The sequence below is a fragment of the Manis javanica genome, chromosome 5 (genome assembly GCF_040802235.1).
Source record: "Manis javanica isolate MJ-LG chromosome 5, MJ_LKY, whole genome shotgun sequence".
Classification (NCBI taxonomy): Eukaryota; Metazoa; Chordata; class Mammalia; order Pholidota; family Manidae; genus Manis; species Manis javanica.
This window is the reverse complement of record NC_133160.1, coordinates 103,194,565-103,213,492: the sequence shown is the minus strand read 5'-3', so window position 1 is coordinate 103,213,492 and position 18,928 is coordinate 103,194,565. Positions and strand designations below refer to the sequence as shown.

The 18,928-nt window shown below is 42.5% G+C and overlaps 1 protein-coding gene across 1 annotated transcript in view; it reads right to left on the bottom strand.

Annotated features, from left to right (window-relative positions):
- Positions 1–17,853, bottom strand: part of LOC140849598 (uncharacterized) — a 29,889-nt gene extending 12,036 nt beyond the window's left edge. The window contains exon 1 of the mRNA XM_073237334.1: positions 1,483–17,853. Within this exon, the coding sequence (XP_073093435.1) occupies positions 3,319–4,362 (1,044 nt within the window). The 5' untranslated portion in view covers positions 4,363–17,853 and the 3' untranslated portion in view covers positions 1,483–3,318. The remainder of the gene's footprint in view (positions 1–1,482) is intronic.
- Positions 17,854–18,928: the final 1,075 nt, after the last annotated feature.

Genomic DNA, 18,928 nt, shown 5'->3' with positions numbered 1-18,928 from the left:
TTTTGGTGGGGAAACACCAACTGCGCAGACTGAAAAAGGCTGAGCAGCTTTTTCCAGCCTAGATGGGTGGACTTATGCAGATTAGCAAGCATGTACTGTCCTAATGCTTCTGGCAGGATCAACCTACCTTCTTGGTCTCTACTCCAGTTTCCCTCCCCAGACACTTCTCCCGATACTTGTTTCCTAATCCACTCAAGATCCTGGGGGGAATACTCAGGTTTGGGTGGCAAGGCGGGCAGTTCAGGTATGGGTATTTCGAGGGCTGCAAGTAAAAGGGAGTCCGAGAGGGCTGCCCTCTTAGCTTCCCCATCAGCATGGCTGTTGCCGATGGCCTCATGTGTCTTCCTTGATTGGTGGCCCGGTACATATATAACTGCTACCGCTTTGGGTTTTTCGACAGCAGCTAGTAGTCTTTGGACTTCTTGCAGATTCCTCAGTCCCTTCCCTTCTGCAGAAGGGAATCCTCTTTCTTGGTAGATGGCACCGTGGACATGGACAGTGCCAAAGGCATACCTGCTATCTGTGTAGATGTTGGCCCGCTTGCCTTCTGCTCTTTCCAGGGCCTCAGCGAGAGCAATAAGTTCCGCCTTCTGTGCTGAGGTGCCAGGGGGCAGAGCTGCGGTCCAGACAACTTCCCCTTTGTGGGTTACTACTGCTGCCCCTGCTCTCCTGACCCCCTCCTGCACAAAGCTGCTCCCATCCGTATACCAATTTAGCTCACAGTTTGGTAACGGTGTGTCTTTCAGGTTTGCTCACACCTGGATAATTTTGGAAAGGATGTCTCTACAGTCGTGGGTGGGGGTCAACAGATCTGGGTCTGGCAGAAGGGTGGCAGGATTTAGGGTTACCCGGTCAGAGAAGGCGATTCGTGGAGAATCTAGTAGGAGCCCTTGGTAGTGGGTGAGTCTCGCATTCGTCATCCATTTTCCTGGAGGATGCCTGAGGATCCCCTTTATGGTATGTGGGGCTGTTACTCTCAGGTTCTGGCCAAAAGTCAGCTTGTCTGCCTCCTTTACCTGTAGAGCGATAGCTGCTAGGATACGCAGACAAGGTGGCCACTTGGAGGCCACTGGGTCTAGCCGCTTGGACAAATAGGCCACAGGTCTTTTCCACAGGCCCAGCTGCTGAGCCAGGACTCCTTTAGCCACTCCCTTCTTTTCATCTATAAACAGGATAAAGGGTTTTTCTGGGTCTGGCAGAGATAGGGCCAGGGCCCGGAGGAGAGCTTCTTTTAGTCTGTCAAAAGCCTCTTGTTGTTCCTGAGTCCATTGCCAGCCCGGCCCTTCTTTGGTCGCTTCATATAGCGGTCGGGCTATTTCTGCGTACCCTGGAATCCAGAGCCTGCAAAACCCGGCTGAGCCAAGAAATTCCCTCACTCCCCGGGGTGAGGAAGGGACAGGGATAGTCAGGATAGTTTGTTTCATGGCCTGCGTTAGCCCCCTGGCCCCATTAGATATTTTGTACCCCAAGTAGACCACTGACCTCTGACAGATGTGGGCTTTCTTGGAGCTGGCTCGATATCCCAGTTCACCCAGTTCAGCCAGCAAGTTCCCCATGGCTTCTTCGCACTCCTCACGGGTTTCTGTGGCCAGCAACAGGTCATCCACATACTGCAGCAGTGTTACACGGGGGTGGCTCCTGCAAAAGGGCTCCAGGTCCTGGCTTAGGGCTTCATTGAATAAGGTGAGAGAGTTCTTGAAGCCCTATGGTAGTCTAGTCCAGGTAAGCTGCCCTTTTCTACCCCCCCCCCCCCGTAGCTCTTGCCACTCAAAGGCAAACAAAGGCTGACTAACTTCAGAGAGTGGGATATTAAAGAAGGCGTCTTTCAGGTCCAGATTAGTATACCACACATGCATAGGTGGCAGGTGGCTGAGTAGGGTGTAAGGGTTGGGCACTGTAGGATGGATGTCTTCTACCCTCTCATTGACCTTTTGCAAGTCCTGCACCGGTCTGTAATCTCTACTGCCAGGCTTCCTCACTGGAAGCAGGGGCGTATTCCATGCAGATTGGCAGGTTTTAAGGATTCCTGTCTCCAATAGTCTATGGATATGGGGTGCTATCCCTTTTCTAGCCTCTTCCGGCATTGGATATTGCCGGACCTGGATGGGTAGAGCCGCAGCTTTGAGTTGAATAACGACTGGGGATAGATGTTTAGCGAGACCAATTCCTCCGGTCTCAACCCATGCAGAAGGGAACCTCTGCAACCAAGAGTCCATTTCTCCCTGGCCCCCCTTTTCTTGATCCGCCTGAAACAGAGGATGATGTTCGTCGGCCAGGGACAGAGTTAACACATGCGCTGGTTGTAGGGGCTGCCCTTCTTTGTCCATGATTTTTATCCCTTCGGGTTCAAAATGAATGCGCGCCCTAACCTTGGTTAGTAAGTCTCTACCTAACAACAGTGCGGGGTTCTCAGGTATGACCAGAAATGAGTGAGAGAACTGATGCCTTCCTAGGTCCACTTTTCTGCTAGTGGTCCAGGCACATTTCTTGGACCCTGTTGCTCCCTGGACTATACTTGTGCATCCTGGGTTCAGGGGACTGTGGGCCTGGTTGAGAACTGAATATTGTGCCCCAGTATCTACCATGAACCCAAAGGGAGTCCCCTCCATGCACAGGGTTACCCAGGACTCGGGGAGGGGTGCCAAGCCCTGTCCCCGTCAATCCTCCTCTCCTAGATGCAGGGTTTTAATGGGGTTCCCTCCTCCTTGTTCCCCCCCTTTGGGGGCACTCCCTCTTCCAATGTCTGTATCTCTTACACAGGGCACACTGATCTCGTCCTAGTCGGGATTGACGGGGTCCTGTTCCTCGAGGTGGCCTAGGGCCCTCCTTCACCCCAGCCAGGAATATCCTGGCCATCTCCTCCCTCTGCTTCTTGTTCTCCCTCTTCTGAAATTCTCTGTCTTCCTTCCTATTTTTCTCCTGCATTACCCATTTCTCTTTCCTCAGCCTTTCCTCTCTATCCTCCGGAGTTTCCCTAGCATTAAAGACCTTCTCTGCCTGCTGCAGCAGTTCCCTAATAGAGATCTCCCCCAGGTCCTCCCACTTGTGGAGTTTTCTTCAGATATCAGGGGCTGCATGGTTGATGAATGAGAGGACTACAGCTGATCTATGTTCCTCTGCTTCCGGGTTTATGGGGGTATACTGCCTGTAAGCATCAAACAGCCTTTCCAGATACGCGGCTGGGCTTTCCATTTCCCCCTGAACAATAGTTTTTACCTTAGCCAGGTTAGTGGGCCATCTGGCAGCCGCCCGGAGACCGGTCATCAGAGTCTGGCAGTAGACCCGGAGACACTCCCTACCTTCTGCAGTCCCGAAGTCTCAATCCAGGTGCGTAAGTGGGAACGCCTCATCGATGATGGGCTGGAGGGTAGTGGGTCTTCCATTCTCTCCGAGGACATTTCTCCTGGCCTCATTGAGGATACGCTCTTGCTCTTCCATCATGAAGAGAGTGCAGAGCAATTGCTGGCAGTCGTCCCATGTGGGACTATGGGTAAACATAATGGACTCCACCAGACCTATAAGACACTTGGGGTCCTCTGAGAAGGGAGGGTTCTGAGTCCTCCAATTATAGAGGTCACTAGATGAAAAGGGCCAGTATTGATATTGTTGAGCGATGCCTGTACCGATGGCACGCACAGGCAGAACCAGCACTGCTCCTTCTGAGGTGGAGGAGGTAGCCTCCCCTTCTTGTTCCCTGACCCCCTGAGGCCTTAACTGCATTCCTCCTGCTCTACCTGGCGCCCAGCATGGGACCAGGGCAGGGGAGTGTGGGGAAGCTCTTTCCGGCCTCCTGCCTTCCTCTGCTGAAGAGTCTGGGGAAGCTGCAGCTGCCTGGTTCCTGCTGGGTTCCCCAGCCTCATTTTCTATCCTCCCGGCAGCTTCACCCCTCTCCTCCGCATATGGGGGTGGCTGCTCAATCGGCAGAAGGGGGTAAAGAGGAGAACTGTCAGGGAGGACAGGTGCCGCACTCGGGTTTTTGGCCCTGTGATTAGGGGACTTGAAATCTTCCTGGGTAACTAGGACGGAGGCTCTTGGTGGGTTGGTGTGAGGTTTCTCCACCAAAAAGGGCCTCAGCCAGGAAGGGGGATTCTTAGCCAGATTTTCCCAAACAAGGATATAGGGAAGTTGGTCAGGGTGGCCCTCAGGGTTTGGCCGGGAGATAACGGCTTTGACCTTGTCAATAAGGTCCATGGAAAGAGACCACTGGGTCGACCAGCCTACTCCAAAGGAAGGCCACTTGGCTGAGCAAAAAGCATCGAGCCTACCTTTCTCAATGTTAAAACCCATATTCAGGGCCTGTTTCCTAACCTTCGGAAAGTGGGAAAGGATCAGACCTTTAGGAGTAGCCTGAGTCTGGCCCATAGTGAAAAATATGAGGAAGACAAGGGTAAAAGGTAGAGATGCCACTCTAACAAGATGACTGGTGTATGTGCTTGTGAACGGGTGCCTGTTGTTGCACAGTTTTTCTTCTGCAGGGGACGCAAATTTATCTGGGCTTCACGGCTGTGACCCCCTTATCCTGTCACGGGAGTCTTCTAGCAGCGGGCGCCCTAATGGCTCTTAATTGCCCGACCCGTGCCCACAGGGAATGATTTAGTGGCAGAGAGGAGGAACGGAAAGAACAGAGAACCTTAGAACAGGAAGACTTAAAATAAAAAGTGCAGAAAGAAATATAAACCAAAACCAAAACACAATAAAACAATCAATGAAAACACTAAGCACACACATCACATCTGATCGCACTCGTTCGGACCGGTCCTTCTCTCACTCTGGTGCACACCACACTCACCACTTTCAGGATCCTCAAAAACTCTCGTGATTCTCCCAAAAGGCATCCACTCGGACTGCCACAGGGTGACGAGCTCGATCCCTTCCTCCTCGGGCGCCAGGTTCCTGCCAATTGGACTTGCTTTCCTAAGGCCGAGTCACTTGGTCCCTAGAGCCAGGATTAGTCACCTGGACTTCACCCAGGGTCACTAACCCGGGAGCTGGGACTACCAACCCGGACTTTCTCACTCGGGGTCACAAACCCGAGACCATACACGGGATGGCAACTCCCACTTTATAATGGATTTATGCAGACACAAGGGGACGACGCTTGAATTACACCGCCCCGTCCAGACAATTAGACCTTACCTCCAGCCGTCCTTTGTTCTCAGGGAAGCCGCACGGATCCCGGACGAGCCCCCAAATGTTAGGGTCTGGGACTCCGAGGTTTCCCAGAGAACAAGACACATGGACACGGAGATGAAAATCCAAGCAAAGTCTTTATTCAGCCCGCAAGCTGGGGTCGACAGCACTTCCCCTGACACACAGGCCGAGTCCGAGCTGCCGACCCCCAAGCAACTTTAGGTATGGTTTATATGGGATTTCTACAGTCATTGCACCAGAGCCTGCACATTACCCCAACCAATGAATTTGAAACACATTCTATACTTTGGCCAATAAAATTGGAACAGGGATACACCAGGTGCCTGACCTTTGCACAAGCATTCCTATGTGACTTACAACGAGTTTCCACCCCAGGGGGGTCATTTACTTCTAGTTATCTAACTTAGGGCAGGGTCCAGGAATGTTAGCCTCACGTAGTTTCTACAAAAACTGGGTGGCTCAGCCCTGTTCCCTGCATTCCTCTACAGTTAAAATCTGATAAAAGATATGGAACCCTCTATTATTCCTTCAACCTTTCTGTAAGTTTGAAATTATTTCAAAGCAAAACTTTAAAAGAAGAATCAAACAAATGTACCACTCTGGTGGGGGATATTACTAATGGAGGAGGCTATGTATGTGTGGTGGAAGGACTATATGGGAAATCTCTGCACCTTCTCCTCATTTATGCTGTGAACCTAAAACTATTCTAAAAATAATAATAATAATAAAGTCTTAATTTAAAATGTCAAATGAACAAACACAAAGACAAGAGAAGAAGAAGAGTTCTGGGTGATGTGAAGTCCAAACTTTGATTGTAAGATAGATTGCTCAAAAGTCTGAGACATATTATCATCCTCATTTTACTGAGAGGAAATTGAGGTTCAGAGGCCACAAGACCTAATGCTACCTAGAAAAGAGAAGATGAGCCCCAGATGAGGAGAGAATGAGCCAAGTTCTTCCTCTGGCTCCACTTGCTGTCATAAGTCAGTCCCTTGATAGATAAGCTCACTAAAGGAAAAGCAGTTCTCTCATACCACTCCCTCACCTCCTCCTATATCTGAAAAGACGCTCTGCTCAGAACATTAATCATCTCCTTAAGGCTCCAACATGCACATTTCTGTACTATTAGCCACATACACTGTCCTTTCAGGCTCTTGACAAAGAGCTGATGAAAAAGAACCTATTGTAAGACCTCTAATCTTCCTACAATTTTCACCAACAGTAAAGGAACAATACCTCTTAACTGATGTCTAGTTTCAGCTTTAATAACTATGAATTTTGATTTTCTCAAGCTCCTTGCACACAAATTATGAATGGGGTAATATCTCCTAACCAAATTTTACTGATCATGGGAAGGTAATACTAGATGTAGATGACTAGACTAAGTTAAAATAAAATCTAGGGCTAAGTCTTATGCAACATTTAAAAATATTTTTGTGATATATATCCTCTATCACTTTTTTCCTGTATCAGTTTTCCCTTTTCCAATTTCTGGCATTAACTTCAGTTTCTGAGTCTGCCAAATTTCTTTTTATGACACAATGGCACTCTGCCCAAGTAAGTGGCAGCCCCAGGAAAAGCTTTAAAGTGAACCAAGATTTTCTTTACTGCCCACCCTTCCCCTTTTCCACACTGCTGCAATCTTCGCTTCAGGCTAGTATCCTGAAGTAGATGAAGCAGAGGGGCATAAACCCTGCCTCTCCCTGTAGCATTATAGATCTTCCCATCAAGAGCGAGCTTCTACTTTCCACACCTTGAATCTAAGTTTGGCCACATTACCTACCAAGTGGGACATGAGTAAACATGTACAGCAGAGGCCTGAAAGTGCTTGCGCTTGCTTCCTTGCTGTGCCCAGAAACCTGGAAGCAGCATTTTATCCTGCTGGAGTGTAAGAAGGATAAGGCCACTAGAAGAGAGCCGAAGCATGTTAGCCAGCAGCCAGGCAACTACCAAACATGTGAGACCATCTGGGCCTAGCTGACCCCCAGCTGACCCTCCAACTTACCTAGAAGCAGCAGGCAACCATGGAGTATGAATGAGTACGCCAGCTAAGACCAGCAGGAAAATCACCAAGTGGATCTCATGTCTTAACCATAAGCTAAATAATGCCTGTTGTTTTAAGCCACCAAGTCTTAGGGGTAGTTGTTTATGCAACAATAGATCATTAAAATAGATTCATACACCTCCAAACAGTACTACCCTCACCTTGCCTCCAGGTTACCTGTCTACCCCACTGTCACCCACTACCCACTCAAAAGCTGATCTTCAAAGCTCATTTTATTTCATATGTTTTAGGACTTCAAAATCTTTAATTAGCTGATAAACTAATATGAATTAATTCACTTAGGAATACAAAATAATTAATCCTAATTAATATAAATTAGAGTATAATAAATAAGACAGTTCATATACATTCAGAATCCCCAAAAAGGCCCAAAAATAAGCCTCTCACTTCTTCTGTCATTCGTCTGTGCAACATTTCGACTGATTTCAGAAATTAAAGGATTTCTCCTTCTGAAACAGCAACTTGAAAATTCATGGGGTTATCTCCTTTTTCTCCTACCATGGACTAAAAGTTAACTGTCATTAAGAAATCACTGCTCTAATTCCTTATCTCCTCCCCCTCTAGTCAAATTTGAGTGGTTTCCAAATTAGTTGATTAATCTTTCTCTACCAAAATCAACATAGCTTGAGGACTTTCCAACTCATTCTCTGAACAAGTAAGCCCTTCAAATACCCTTTTTCTGTTCCCTCATAAGTAGTCAATCTACCCACCTCCAATGTCAAGGTTTAACAAAACCTCCCAAAAAAAGCCAAGTATGGTTTACATACTTTTGATATATTAGCAAGTCACAAACATTCACTGACCCCACAAAACCTGCCTCCTTAGTTCTTTCCTAGACACCTTTACGCTGTGGGAGCCAAGGGCAGGCCGCCTGCCACGTGCCTCTTTGGCATACAGACCATGTGGGGCTGGAAACAATCAAAGCCCGAAAGACTCAGGAAGAAACTTTGACTGTTCCCCTAACAGCCTGAAAACAATTTAGATAGAGGACCTGCTGCAGGAAGAGAGCCAGCACCGTTAAGAACTATGTTATAATATGAACTAGGAGTGGCAGACAGGTAGGAATTTAGTAAAGTTTGGTTGTTAAAATTCCTCTCTATGTCCCATTGTCTCTGTGTGGCCCAACATTTATTTGTTTACCAAGTACTCACTCTATTTCTGAGTTGCTTTCCTTCCCTCTGAAGCCCTTACTTCTTAGTTAAGGATGACATATATACCTCATTTTGCTTGTCTTTGGAATCTCAAGACTGTGTGGATTCCCCATAGGTAGGAAACTAAATTTGATTTTCTCCTTTTAATCTGTCCCATGTCAATTTTATTTTTAGACCATCTAAAAGAACTTTGAAGGATAGAGGAAATTTTTCCCTTCCCAACAATGTAATAAACTGCATATCTTCCTCTTAACATTTGTCTATTCATTCAGGAATACTTATGCTGTATTCATGAGTACTTATGTTGCTCAGAACCTCCTTTCTACTGGTTTCATGATTCCATGAGTAGGAGCTGATACAGTAATACCCCTGACCTCCTTCACTACCTCCTCACTTATTCCTCCCAAGGGAAATAAAAGGAAGTATATTATTGTAGACTTTGGAGAAAGAATTGAACAAACTTGGCAGAAGTTATTCTGAGCTTCAGTTTTTCATATCTGCCAGTGTAGGGTGGGTGCATGGTACATCCTGGTTGACTATTATAAGCATAGTCAGCCAATTGATGTCTTTACAAAGAGAATCCTACTATATTGAAGGGTAAGTTCAATTAATGAGAGATAATTAGAAAACCCACTATGGTGGCGTATCTATGCAATATATTCTAACTCAGCTTCTATTATTTAGAAAACAAAATACAAAACCTCCTGCCTTGAACTCTACCTGCGCAAAGGCACTGGCCCTCAGAAAAAGCCAGGACTAAAAGCACACCAAGCCAGCTCTCTGACAACTTTCTTCTAACTTGCCCACCCAGAGGCAGTCCTTCTTTACAACCATCTACTGGTAGTGAGTGTTTTCTTCTAATTCATATGCCCAAAGGAAGAAAAAGAAAGTGTTTTTTCTAATCTGAACAAAGGCATTTTATGTGCTAGCAGCAGTCTGTTGATTTCCAGCTCTCTTACTCCTTTGCCTATCTCTCATTTGGTTTTCAACTTAAGAAGGAAAGCAAGAAGTGTCATTTGTTTAGCTCCTAAAATTCCAACACTATTTTGCACCAGAAATTATGAAAGGCATGGGTGGAAAAAGATGAGTAAGCAGAGTCCCTAACTTCAAAATGCTCACTCTCTAACCAAACCCACTAGGTTCTCAAAACCACTGTTTGTTTGTTTTCATATAGAGAGAAACATGTAGATTGCTCCCTAGAAATGTCTGCATCCTTGACTCTCCTCACAGGGCCTTGAGGGCTCTTTAAGGCATGAGCTGAATTATGTGGAACAGGGGCGAAAACTGGTCACAGGGATGATGGTGCTATTAATGAAAACAGAGGCAAAGGACACAAGTTCCTTAAATGCTGCTGCATAAGAAAGTATACATTATATACTGACAGCTGCACAGGGCAGGAAAGACAGTGGCCATACTAGAGTGAGAGCCACGCATCCCTGCCAACAAAGGCACCCACCTGGTAGATGACAATTAAGGACCTGCCCAGATTAAGATCCTGCCATGTCCCTTGGAAAGCTCCCTTTTTGCTATTGCTGTGGAGCTTTTTTTATATCCTCCTGACCCTGAACCATAGTCTGGAGACTCTGACTATGAATCTGCCTGCCCACCAGGGTTACAAACCCCAGACAACACTGTTGACAGCAAGGCTGAGTGAAACAAAGAGCGGTGTCCCAGGACAGTGTCTCCCAGAAGCTCTGGCTCAAGGCTGCCCAGATCTACTCCTGAAATTGGTAGAGACTCTATAACCAAAGAAAAGAAAGGGCTAGGAGATGAGTGATGGTGCTAATGCCCAAAATGACAGGAGGGCTATCTCGCAGGTTACCAACCAAAGCAGCCAGCACAGATTTCATAAGGGAGTCAAATCCTAGAATCCTGAACAAATGCATTTTATGTGTAGGTGAAAGGGAGCCCAAACTACAGTCTGGGAACAAATGAATGAGGAACGAGAAAAACCATAAAGCAGAGGATATGGAGCAACTACCTAGAATATGTAGAGACTAGAGAAAGGGTATTTTTTTAACTTGCTTTTTTTGCACAAATATGTTGATCCAGTAAGAGGGGTTGAGATCAATTGGATGAATAACTTACTCTGACATCCTTCAAAATGTTCCTTTTTAAACTGACTTCATCTTTAAGGTAGGTATTATAAACATATTTCCTGAGCCAAAACATATGATCATACTCTGTGTCCAAACTGCTTAAAAATCAAGTCACCTTGGGAAATGACCCTGCATAGTCATTTTAGAGACCATATACATTTATTCAGCATCTATGTTCCCTACATTTTATTAAGCCCTTACATTAATTATTTAATCCTCACACAAGGAAGTAAAAAAAATTATTCTCATTTTCCAAATAAAAAAACTGAAACCTAATAAAACTAAGTGACTTCCAAGGTGGTTCCAGAATCTGTACTTGTGAAGTGTGGCTCCAAAGCCTTCACACTGAACCACCACTGCCTCACTGAAGAGCTAACACAACCAGAGGAATATTTTCACTTGGCAGGGTGGAAGGGCAGAGTATTCTGCCCACAAAGGATGCCTGGGAATTAGATGCTCACTTAGGGAAGAGAAGGGGAAAAGGGAAAGAGCTGGTCACAGCTCCTGATGATAAATTCTGCTCTCCCTACACTGAACAGCCTGCAGATGTTCCAGGATCCCGACCCTCATCATTTCTTCTAAAGACCTACCATCCGAGTAGTTGGCATGCCCTTCTCCAGCTATGCTAGTAATTGCACTTCGAATATGCAGACAGTATTCTCTTACCCTCAGAAATAAACTCACAGAACCATGACTTCGTGAACCAGTTTCATCAAATTCATATCTAAACATCTAATTCAAACTTCTCTACTATTATTGAGAAAAACAGAGATGCTTGTGATTAATAAACTACTATCTGCAAAAAAGTAAATTAACCTCTCATTGGGACTACATTATTTTGTTTTCTTTTGCTGTTAAGATTCCTTGTTGGAAAGGAAGCAAAGAGCCAAATTAGAAGCTGGAGAGCCTCTACAATCACACCTAGTCACAGTCCCTAGCCACCCTCTATGTGTGAGGTAAAAAAAATAGACCATTTCCTATCAGCCATTAAGAAAAAATAAAAATGCTTGTATATACTTGAAAAATATAGAATAAAATTATGAGGAATCAGCATAAACAACAACCTACAAAGAGCTTTTTAAAGTCTAAGCATTAAAGAGACACACCTTCCTACTGATGAATAAAAATATATTATTAACTGATACCCTACATGCTACACACACTTCAGTTTAGGGACATTCTTGCCAGACAGCAAGAGCTAATGGGAAAGAATTCCTGTGTCAAAGCCTTATTCATTCTCCCCCTTTAGTTCTACCCTGACCAGAGGAAGCCCATGGCTAAGAAACTCCATTTCCTTATGACTTTCTCTTCAGTACTAAGTGTCCACCTGTGAATGGTTGCTGTATGGTTTATGAAGATACATTTTTATGGCCTACCCTGCTTGGCTGGGGATTTTGAAATTGTTAAAAAGGGAGCATGTGTGTATCTGTGTTTGTAAGCCCTCCTGCCACTGTTCTTCCAATACCCAAGGTAAGTAAGGTATGGTCTTGAATTTGCCCTTTCTGAGAAAGCCCAGTCATCTCCTTCCCTGCATGCTTTCCACTGGCAGGCCCTTACTTTCATTCCTCTCTCCTGGTTATCTGGCTTTTTCCCCATGTACCTTGATAATAGATAAGCAGCCTATACCAGCTTTCCACTAGGTTTTGAGACAAATGTTCTCTAGTTCTTTCCCCTGTATTTTGTGCTATTGAGTGGAAGTAAGAGCAGAAATTTAATCCCTTTTAGTCTTAAACTGCTCAGGCTAACATAGTTTATGCAGAGGAGTTCCCGGTGGGGTTCTACATAGCTCACTGGAATTCCTCACTGGGGGATGCATGTGCACCAGTAGAAACATGGTATTATTTTCTTCATGAAATTTTTTCCATGATCTTGTAAAGAGGGGTTGCTAGTGAGAGGCTGGATCCAGTTATTCCTGGATCCCAGAACTAATATGTTTATATGCCATCTTAATTACAACCCAGAGGCCAAACACCCTATTTTAAGAAGAGCCAGATCACAAATTTCATATTCTCTCTTTCCCTCAACCTCTGTATTTCCCTCAAACACAATGATTGGCTGCATTTCAGGTGACAGCTGGTCCACCATAATGAATACCAGAGGGAGTACACTTGAGCAGAACTTCAGCCAACAATTGTAGGCAGGTAGTATAAAGTGAGAAATGAATTTTATTGATATAAGCCACTAAAATTTCACAATTGTTTGTTACCCAGCATAATCTAGCTTATCTAATTAATACAGTGATTGATGGTGATGGTAGTGGTGGGGTTTCAGGAGAATCCAAACCTCAGCAGTGACAATACATCAAATTTAGTGTGCCATAGCTTATGACTGGCAATATAGCCACTACTGTTTCCTTGAGATTGAGCCAATACCCTCCTTGAGGAGGGATGACTCAAACCATCCTAGATGTTTTAGGGCCTCTCACTGGAGAACAGAACTTTGGGAACTGCAATAGAAACTGCTCTTAGTGAAGAATCTCCTCAAGTCTCTTCTGAAAATATAGGACCTGTGGCAAATGGTTTCACCACTGCTCTGGCAATCTAGGGCCAGTATCCATCTACTGATATATATGATTATCCTGATGCCTAAACTTTTGTATACATCCATCTTATATATAAACTGAGGGTATATTGTATTATTTTAGGAGAGCGGACAAGATATCTCCACCCTGAAATTCCTCTCCTTGCCAGATGTTACAGTGCCTTGTCATTCCCAATTTTATCATTCAAAGAATCAGATGTTACCAATTGAACAAGAGCTTTGCCTATCTAATTATAAACTCCCATCCACTGAAAATTTCTCTTCTACATCTTTGACAATAGTCATCTTGCGTGTTTACGAGAACAACTTCACAAGATGACTTCTTTCATTTTAGACAACAAGATTTGTTGGAAAATTCTTTCTTATGAAAGGTTGAAATCTGTTCCCACATTCTTTTCTTTTATTCTAATTCATAAAACTGTAACCATTCTGTCTTGAAATTCTATTTTCACACAGTTTCCAGGGAAGAGGTTAATTCTGGCAAGAAATGAGGATGTGAGGAAGCAGACTTAAATGAGTTTGTTAGAAAAATATTCTGTCTCTGGGTTCTTAGTTAGTCTGTCCTGGATTCAGAGTCATGTAGCAGTCCAGAATTATTCCAGGGGTGGGAAACAAAGCTGCCCCTCAATGAATGGAATTAGGCTAAGAGACACTGAGGCAAGGAGCCAGCCTGGTGTGGTGCGTAAGTTGTAACTTATTGTCTGTGTACTGCTCCCCTTCCTTCATCTTTTTACCTTCAGTGAAGACTTGTTAGAAATTAGTCTTATCTTGGATTGTTAAAACTCATTAGTCTGTAAACTCAGTTTATAGGGACTACAGTCTTTTTTTGCTTACCTTTCTGTAAGCAATGCCTATCCTTGAGCAGAGCATATATTAGACACTCAATAGCTATTTGTTTAATTAATGATAAAATACATATATGGGAGATCAATAAGTGGTCTGGGCTTATCTTGAGTTTCAAAGGGGAAATAATTTAATTTAAAATCTGCAAAGGACATGCCTTATTTCAGACTGAATCAGGGTGCAGGGAGATCCAATCTTCTGTGCTTGTGAATAAGGAAAAGAAACATTATGTCAGAAAAAAGATACTGATGGCAGTGGCAGATGCATCCTGAATCTGCAAGGGCTTCAGAACAAGAATCCAGGGAGACACTAAGTAGGAAAGCTGTACTCAGCCTCCTTAGAACAAGTAGAGGAATGGCTATCCACATGTGCTGAGTTAAGGGTAGGTAGGTGGAGGAGGGGAGATTTTTAAGGAGAGGGTTTCTATATGAGAAGTAGTAAAACCTGAAGCTAAGCAGAATATGAACCTCAGAGTCAGTCAATGTCTTATTGTCACTACTCCAACCTGTCACTATTCTAAAATGCCTGCCATGTGAAAGGTATGCTTACTTATCCTTAAATTGATCCAGATTTAATCTCGAGGAATTGGGTAATTAGAGTTTATTCCATGGTGCCTTCCCCAAGAAACCTTGACCTTTAATCTAAGATCTTTGATTTAGATTAGAATTAAAGTCTAGATAAACCTCATCCAATTTCTTTGTGGTCCAACAAATCAAGGCTCACTTTGGACTGAGCCAGACCTCTCAAAGCTGCTCTAATGTTAGGACGTACCTCCAGCACAAAATGAAGTCCAAAGTGAGCTTAGCTTGGGTTGAGCAGGGTAAACAAAATTGTTTTAGTTATATGATAAAGACAGGCTGTATTCATTTACATAGCTGTTACTAAAGGCACTGTAACCAACTTACTGATATTTTTAATGCTTTATTATGGAGAACTTCAAATATACTCAAAAGTAGATAAAATGTATAATGAATACCCAGGTATCCATCCAGTACCAAATACCAAAAACCGTAAACCCATGACCAATTCTGCCCTATTTATTTCTCCATCCATCCCCTTCCCCTGACTATTTTGAAACAAATCCCAAGAATCACATGATTTCATTTATAATATTTCAGTGTGAATCTCTATAAAATAGTAACCTGCCTTTAAACATAACTAAAATATTGTATCACATCTAAAAACAATTCCTATAGTGTCAGCTATTTAATTGTCTCATAAAGCTTACAAACATGTTTTTTCATTATGCTTATTTTAATCAGGACCCAAATAAAGGTCAAATATAATAAATGATGATAGTATTTTAAGTCTCTTTTACATTTCAGGTCCCACTTTTACCTCTTTTTTCCCTCTTGCAACTTACTTGTTGAAAATTGTGCTTGAATGTCCTGTAGAATTTCTCATACTTTGATTGATTACACCTTCTCAGTGTATTCTAACATGTTCTTCTAGCCTCTGAATTCCCTATAAATTGGTCTTTAGATCTAGGGTTTTATCAGATTCAGATTTAATTTTTTTATATAATATATTAATTTCTACCAAGAAAAAAATAGAGTAATCTGTTTCGGAAAAAAAAGAAAATGTATTAGTGAATTATTATTCCTAGAATTTGTACCAGAAGATATTGCATAAAGAATCAAGCTTAAAATTTATAACTGGACATAGGGCCCTGTATTTTATTGGAAAGAACACAAACATACACATATACACACCTACCACCAAAAACAAAAGTTCAAGAAACAAAAACAAAACCCAAACAATAGGAACAACAAATGCATATTAACCTGAGTCTCTAAGAAATTTCATAACTTACATGCTTTCCAGCCATTTAAATCAGGCTTAAATGTTCAAAAACCTATTCTTGATTCAAAGAAATGAACTTTATGCCCCAGGTTTTGGTTCACCTTGGCTTAGTAACCACTAGAGGGAGGCCAAGATACATCTGAAAAACCCATGTTTAAAAGGCCTCAAACTTGAAAGATTGAAATTTTAAGTTTTTTAATCTAATATCATTCTTACTCAATATGGCCAGTCCCTGTGCCAAATGGAAAACCATCCTTAGGCTCCTTGGTTCTTGCAGGACAAAGGACTGAATTCAGAAGGCACTGCAGCTGCTTAGGCAATGGGGAACAGGCCCAATGGATAAGTCCCTGAGAGGCATACAGATGGTGCAGAGCACAGAGATTTTTCATGGCAGTGAGAAGTGTACCTTCCATCACATACCATAAACATCTCCACTAGATGATGGAGGCAGGGGGAAATATCAATCACAAACCCAGGGAAATAAAACTCTAGTCCAGGGCCAAGTGGTGTGCTGATGGATTTTTAAAAGCCACCTGTACCAAAAGAGAGGAAAGAAGGCTGTGATTTGTAGTCTGAAAATCAAGCCACAGTGTAAATACTATGATCATGGCCTGTTCAGTGATGAGAAACAACACTAACAATAAGGTCTTGCATACCATTCCTTGGAACCTATTCTTAGAGTACCCCACTCTGTCCCTTTTCTGATTGTGAAAATATTAGAGGCAAGTCAAATGGGAAAGATCTCCTTTCCTCTATGGACTCTAGGAAGAAGGATTTTCCCTGAGCACAAGTGGTTTCCAGGGCCATCCCTCCCTTCTCCCTGGTTTGGGAAGAACTGATTTATCTGATTGGTATGTTAGGGAGAAAGAACTGCATATGCTAGGCTTCCTCCCCTTTCTCTCAGGTTTGCCTGTCTGAAGAGGGTATGCTTTCTGCTTTGAATGTTGTCATGAGAGAAAAGTCAGTGACTTTATGACATAGTTTTCCCCCAGAACAGTCCTGACATTTCATCCTACTAGTTTTCACATTAACTCTCAAAATTGTCAGGGTTTGGACAATAAATTATACCACCTTAGGTAAAAGGGACAGCCCTGAAGAGCAAGACCTACAGGCAGCCAGGAGAAAAAGCTACCTATTTCTAAGTGCAGTGATAGGAAACCCATAACTACCACAAAACTGAGCCACATTTTTATTTCCATCTGCCTGACTCTATTATCTAGCTTTAATTATGTTCCAAACCAAGGAAGTAACAGCAGAGGCATTGTTTTTGGAGACCCTTAAAACTTCAACAAAGTGAGCATCCTGAAAGTTGACTGGTTGTGGCTTCTGGACAAGAAGAATATGGAAGTCCACACACACAGATTAAAAAGAGACCAGGATCATTCAAACAAGGATCCACAAGCTCCCAAATATACATTAAGAAACAACAGATTAGAAGTTTTAGTGAGCCCTCACCCATCAATAACCCTGCCATATTCAAATTTTAAAATAAAAGAGAAGTGACTGTCTAAACTCTAAGTCACTACCACAAATATGTAGGATACATCATACTACTTGTAGGTGCCTAAGTATTTACGCTGACTACCATTAGAGAGACCCTGATTTCCAAATATCATTCTTATCCAACTTTAACTGCCCTCTTTTGCCCTGTGAATAAACCTCTAAGTTTCATTTGCCATTTATCTGTTTCCATAATAGATGAAGCTGTGGAACACCAAGTGGCACTCAATGTAAAATAACAAAGCTCTTAATAGTTGTCAAGCACTTAACTATGCATTATTTCAGAATATATCTCTAAACCACCCTCTCATCTTAAATCAAAGACCACCTGACTGTATGTTTAGATCAAATATGGACTTAATCACTTAATTGTTAAAGGTCATATCCAATTACAAAGAATCACAACCGGCTCATACAGCTCAAGAGCAAGAAATAAATAGCCCAATTTAAAAACTGAATAAATATTTTCCCAGAGAAGACATAAAGTAGCTAATAGGTAAGTGAAAGGTGCTCAACATCACTAATCATCAGGGAAATGCAAATCAAAACCAGAATGTGATATCACCTCACACTTAATAGGGTGTCTATTATAAATAAATTCAGCAAAGTTGCAACATACAAAATTCAGTTTGCATTTCAGTACACCAAAAAACTATCAAAGATAAGTTAAGAAAATAATCTCATTTTCAGTTGCATGAAAAAGAATAAAATACTTAGAAATAAAGTTAACCAAGGAGGCAAACAATCTGTACACTGAAATCTATAAGGAAATGATGAAAGAAATCAAAGAAGACATAAAAGACATAAAGATATTCCATGCTCATAGATTAAGTATCCATACTACCCAAAGTGATCTGCAGAGTCAATGTAATTCTTATCAGAATTCCAATGGCATTTTTCAGAGACAGAAAAAATCATCTTAAAATTCGTGTGGAACTACTAAAGATCCCAAATAGCCAAAGCAATCTTGAGAAAGAATAAAGCTAGGGGCATCACACTTACTGATTTCAAACTATATTACCAAACTATAATAATCATAACAATATGATATTGGCATAAAAACAGACACACAAATCAATGGAACAGAAGAGAGAAACCCAGAAATAAGCCTGTACACATGTAGTCAATTAATTTATGACAAAGGAGACAAGAATATACACAGGGATAGTATCTTCAATAAATGGTGTTGGGGAAACTGGATGGCCACATGCAAAGAATGAAACTGGACCACTAGTGTACACCATGCACAAAAACCAACTCAAAATGGATTAAAGACTTAAATTATGAACTGAAACTATAAAATTCCTAAAAGAAAATATGGAGGGTGAGCTCAACACAGTCCCAGCAATCATTTGTTGGCTTTGAAACCAAAAGCAAATTTTATAAAGTTAAAGTGGGATTACATCAAAATAAGAAGTTTCTGCACAGCAAAGGAAACCACTAACAAAATGAAAAGGCAACCTATGCAATGGGAGAAAGTATTTGCAAACCATATATTTCATAAGGCATTAGTATACAAAATACATAACCATCTCACACAACTTTGCAGCAAAAAAAAATTGACAAACAATTAAAAAATGGGCAGAGGAACAGATAGACATTTTCTCCAAGGCATACAAATGCCAACAGATACATGGAAAAGAGCTCAACATCACTAATCATCAGGGAAACGCAAATCAAAACCACAATAAGATATCATCTCACACCTCTTAAAATGGCTAACATCAAAAAGATGAACTAACAAGTGGAAGTGAAAATGTGGAGAAGAGAGATTG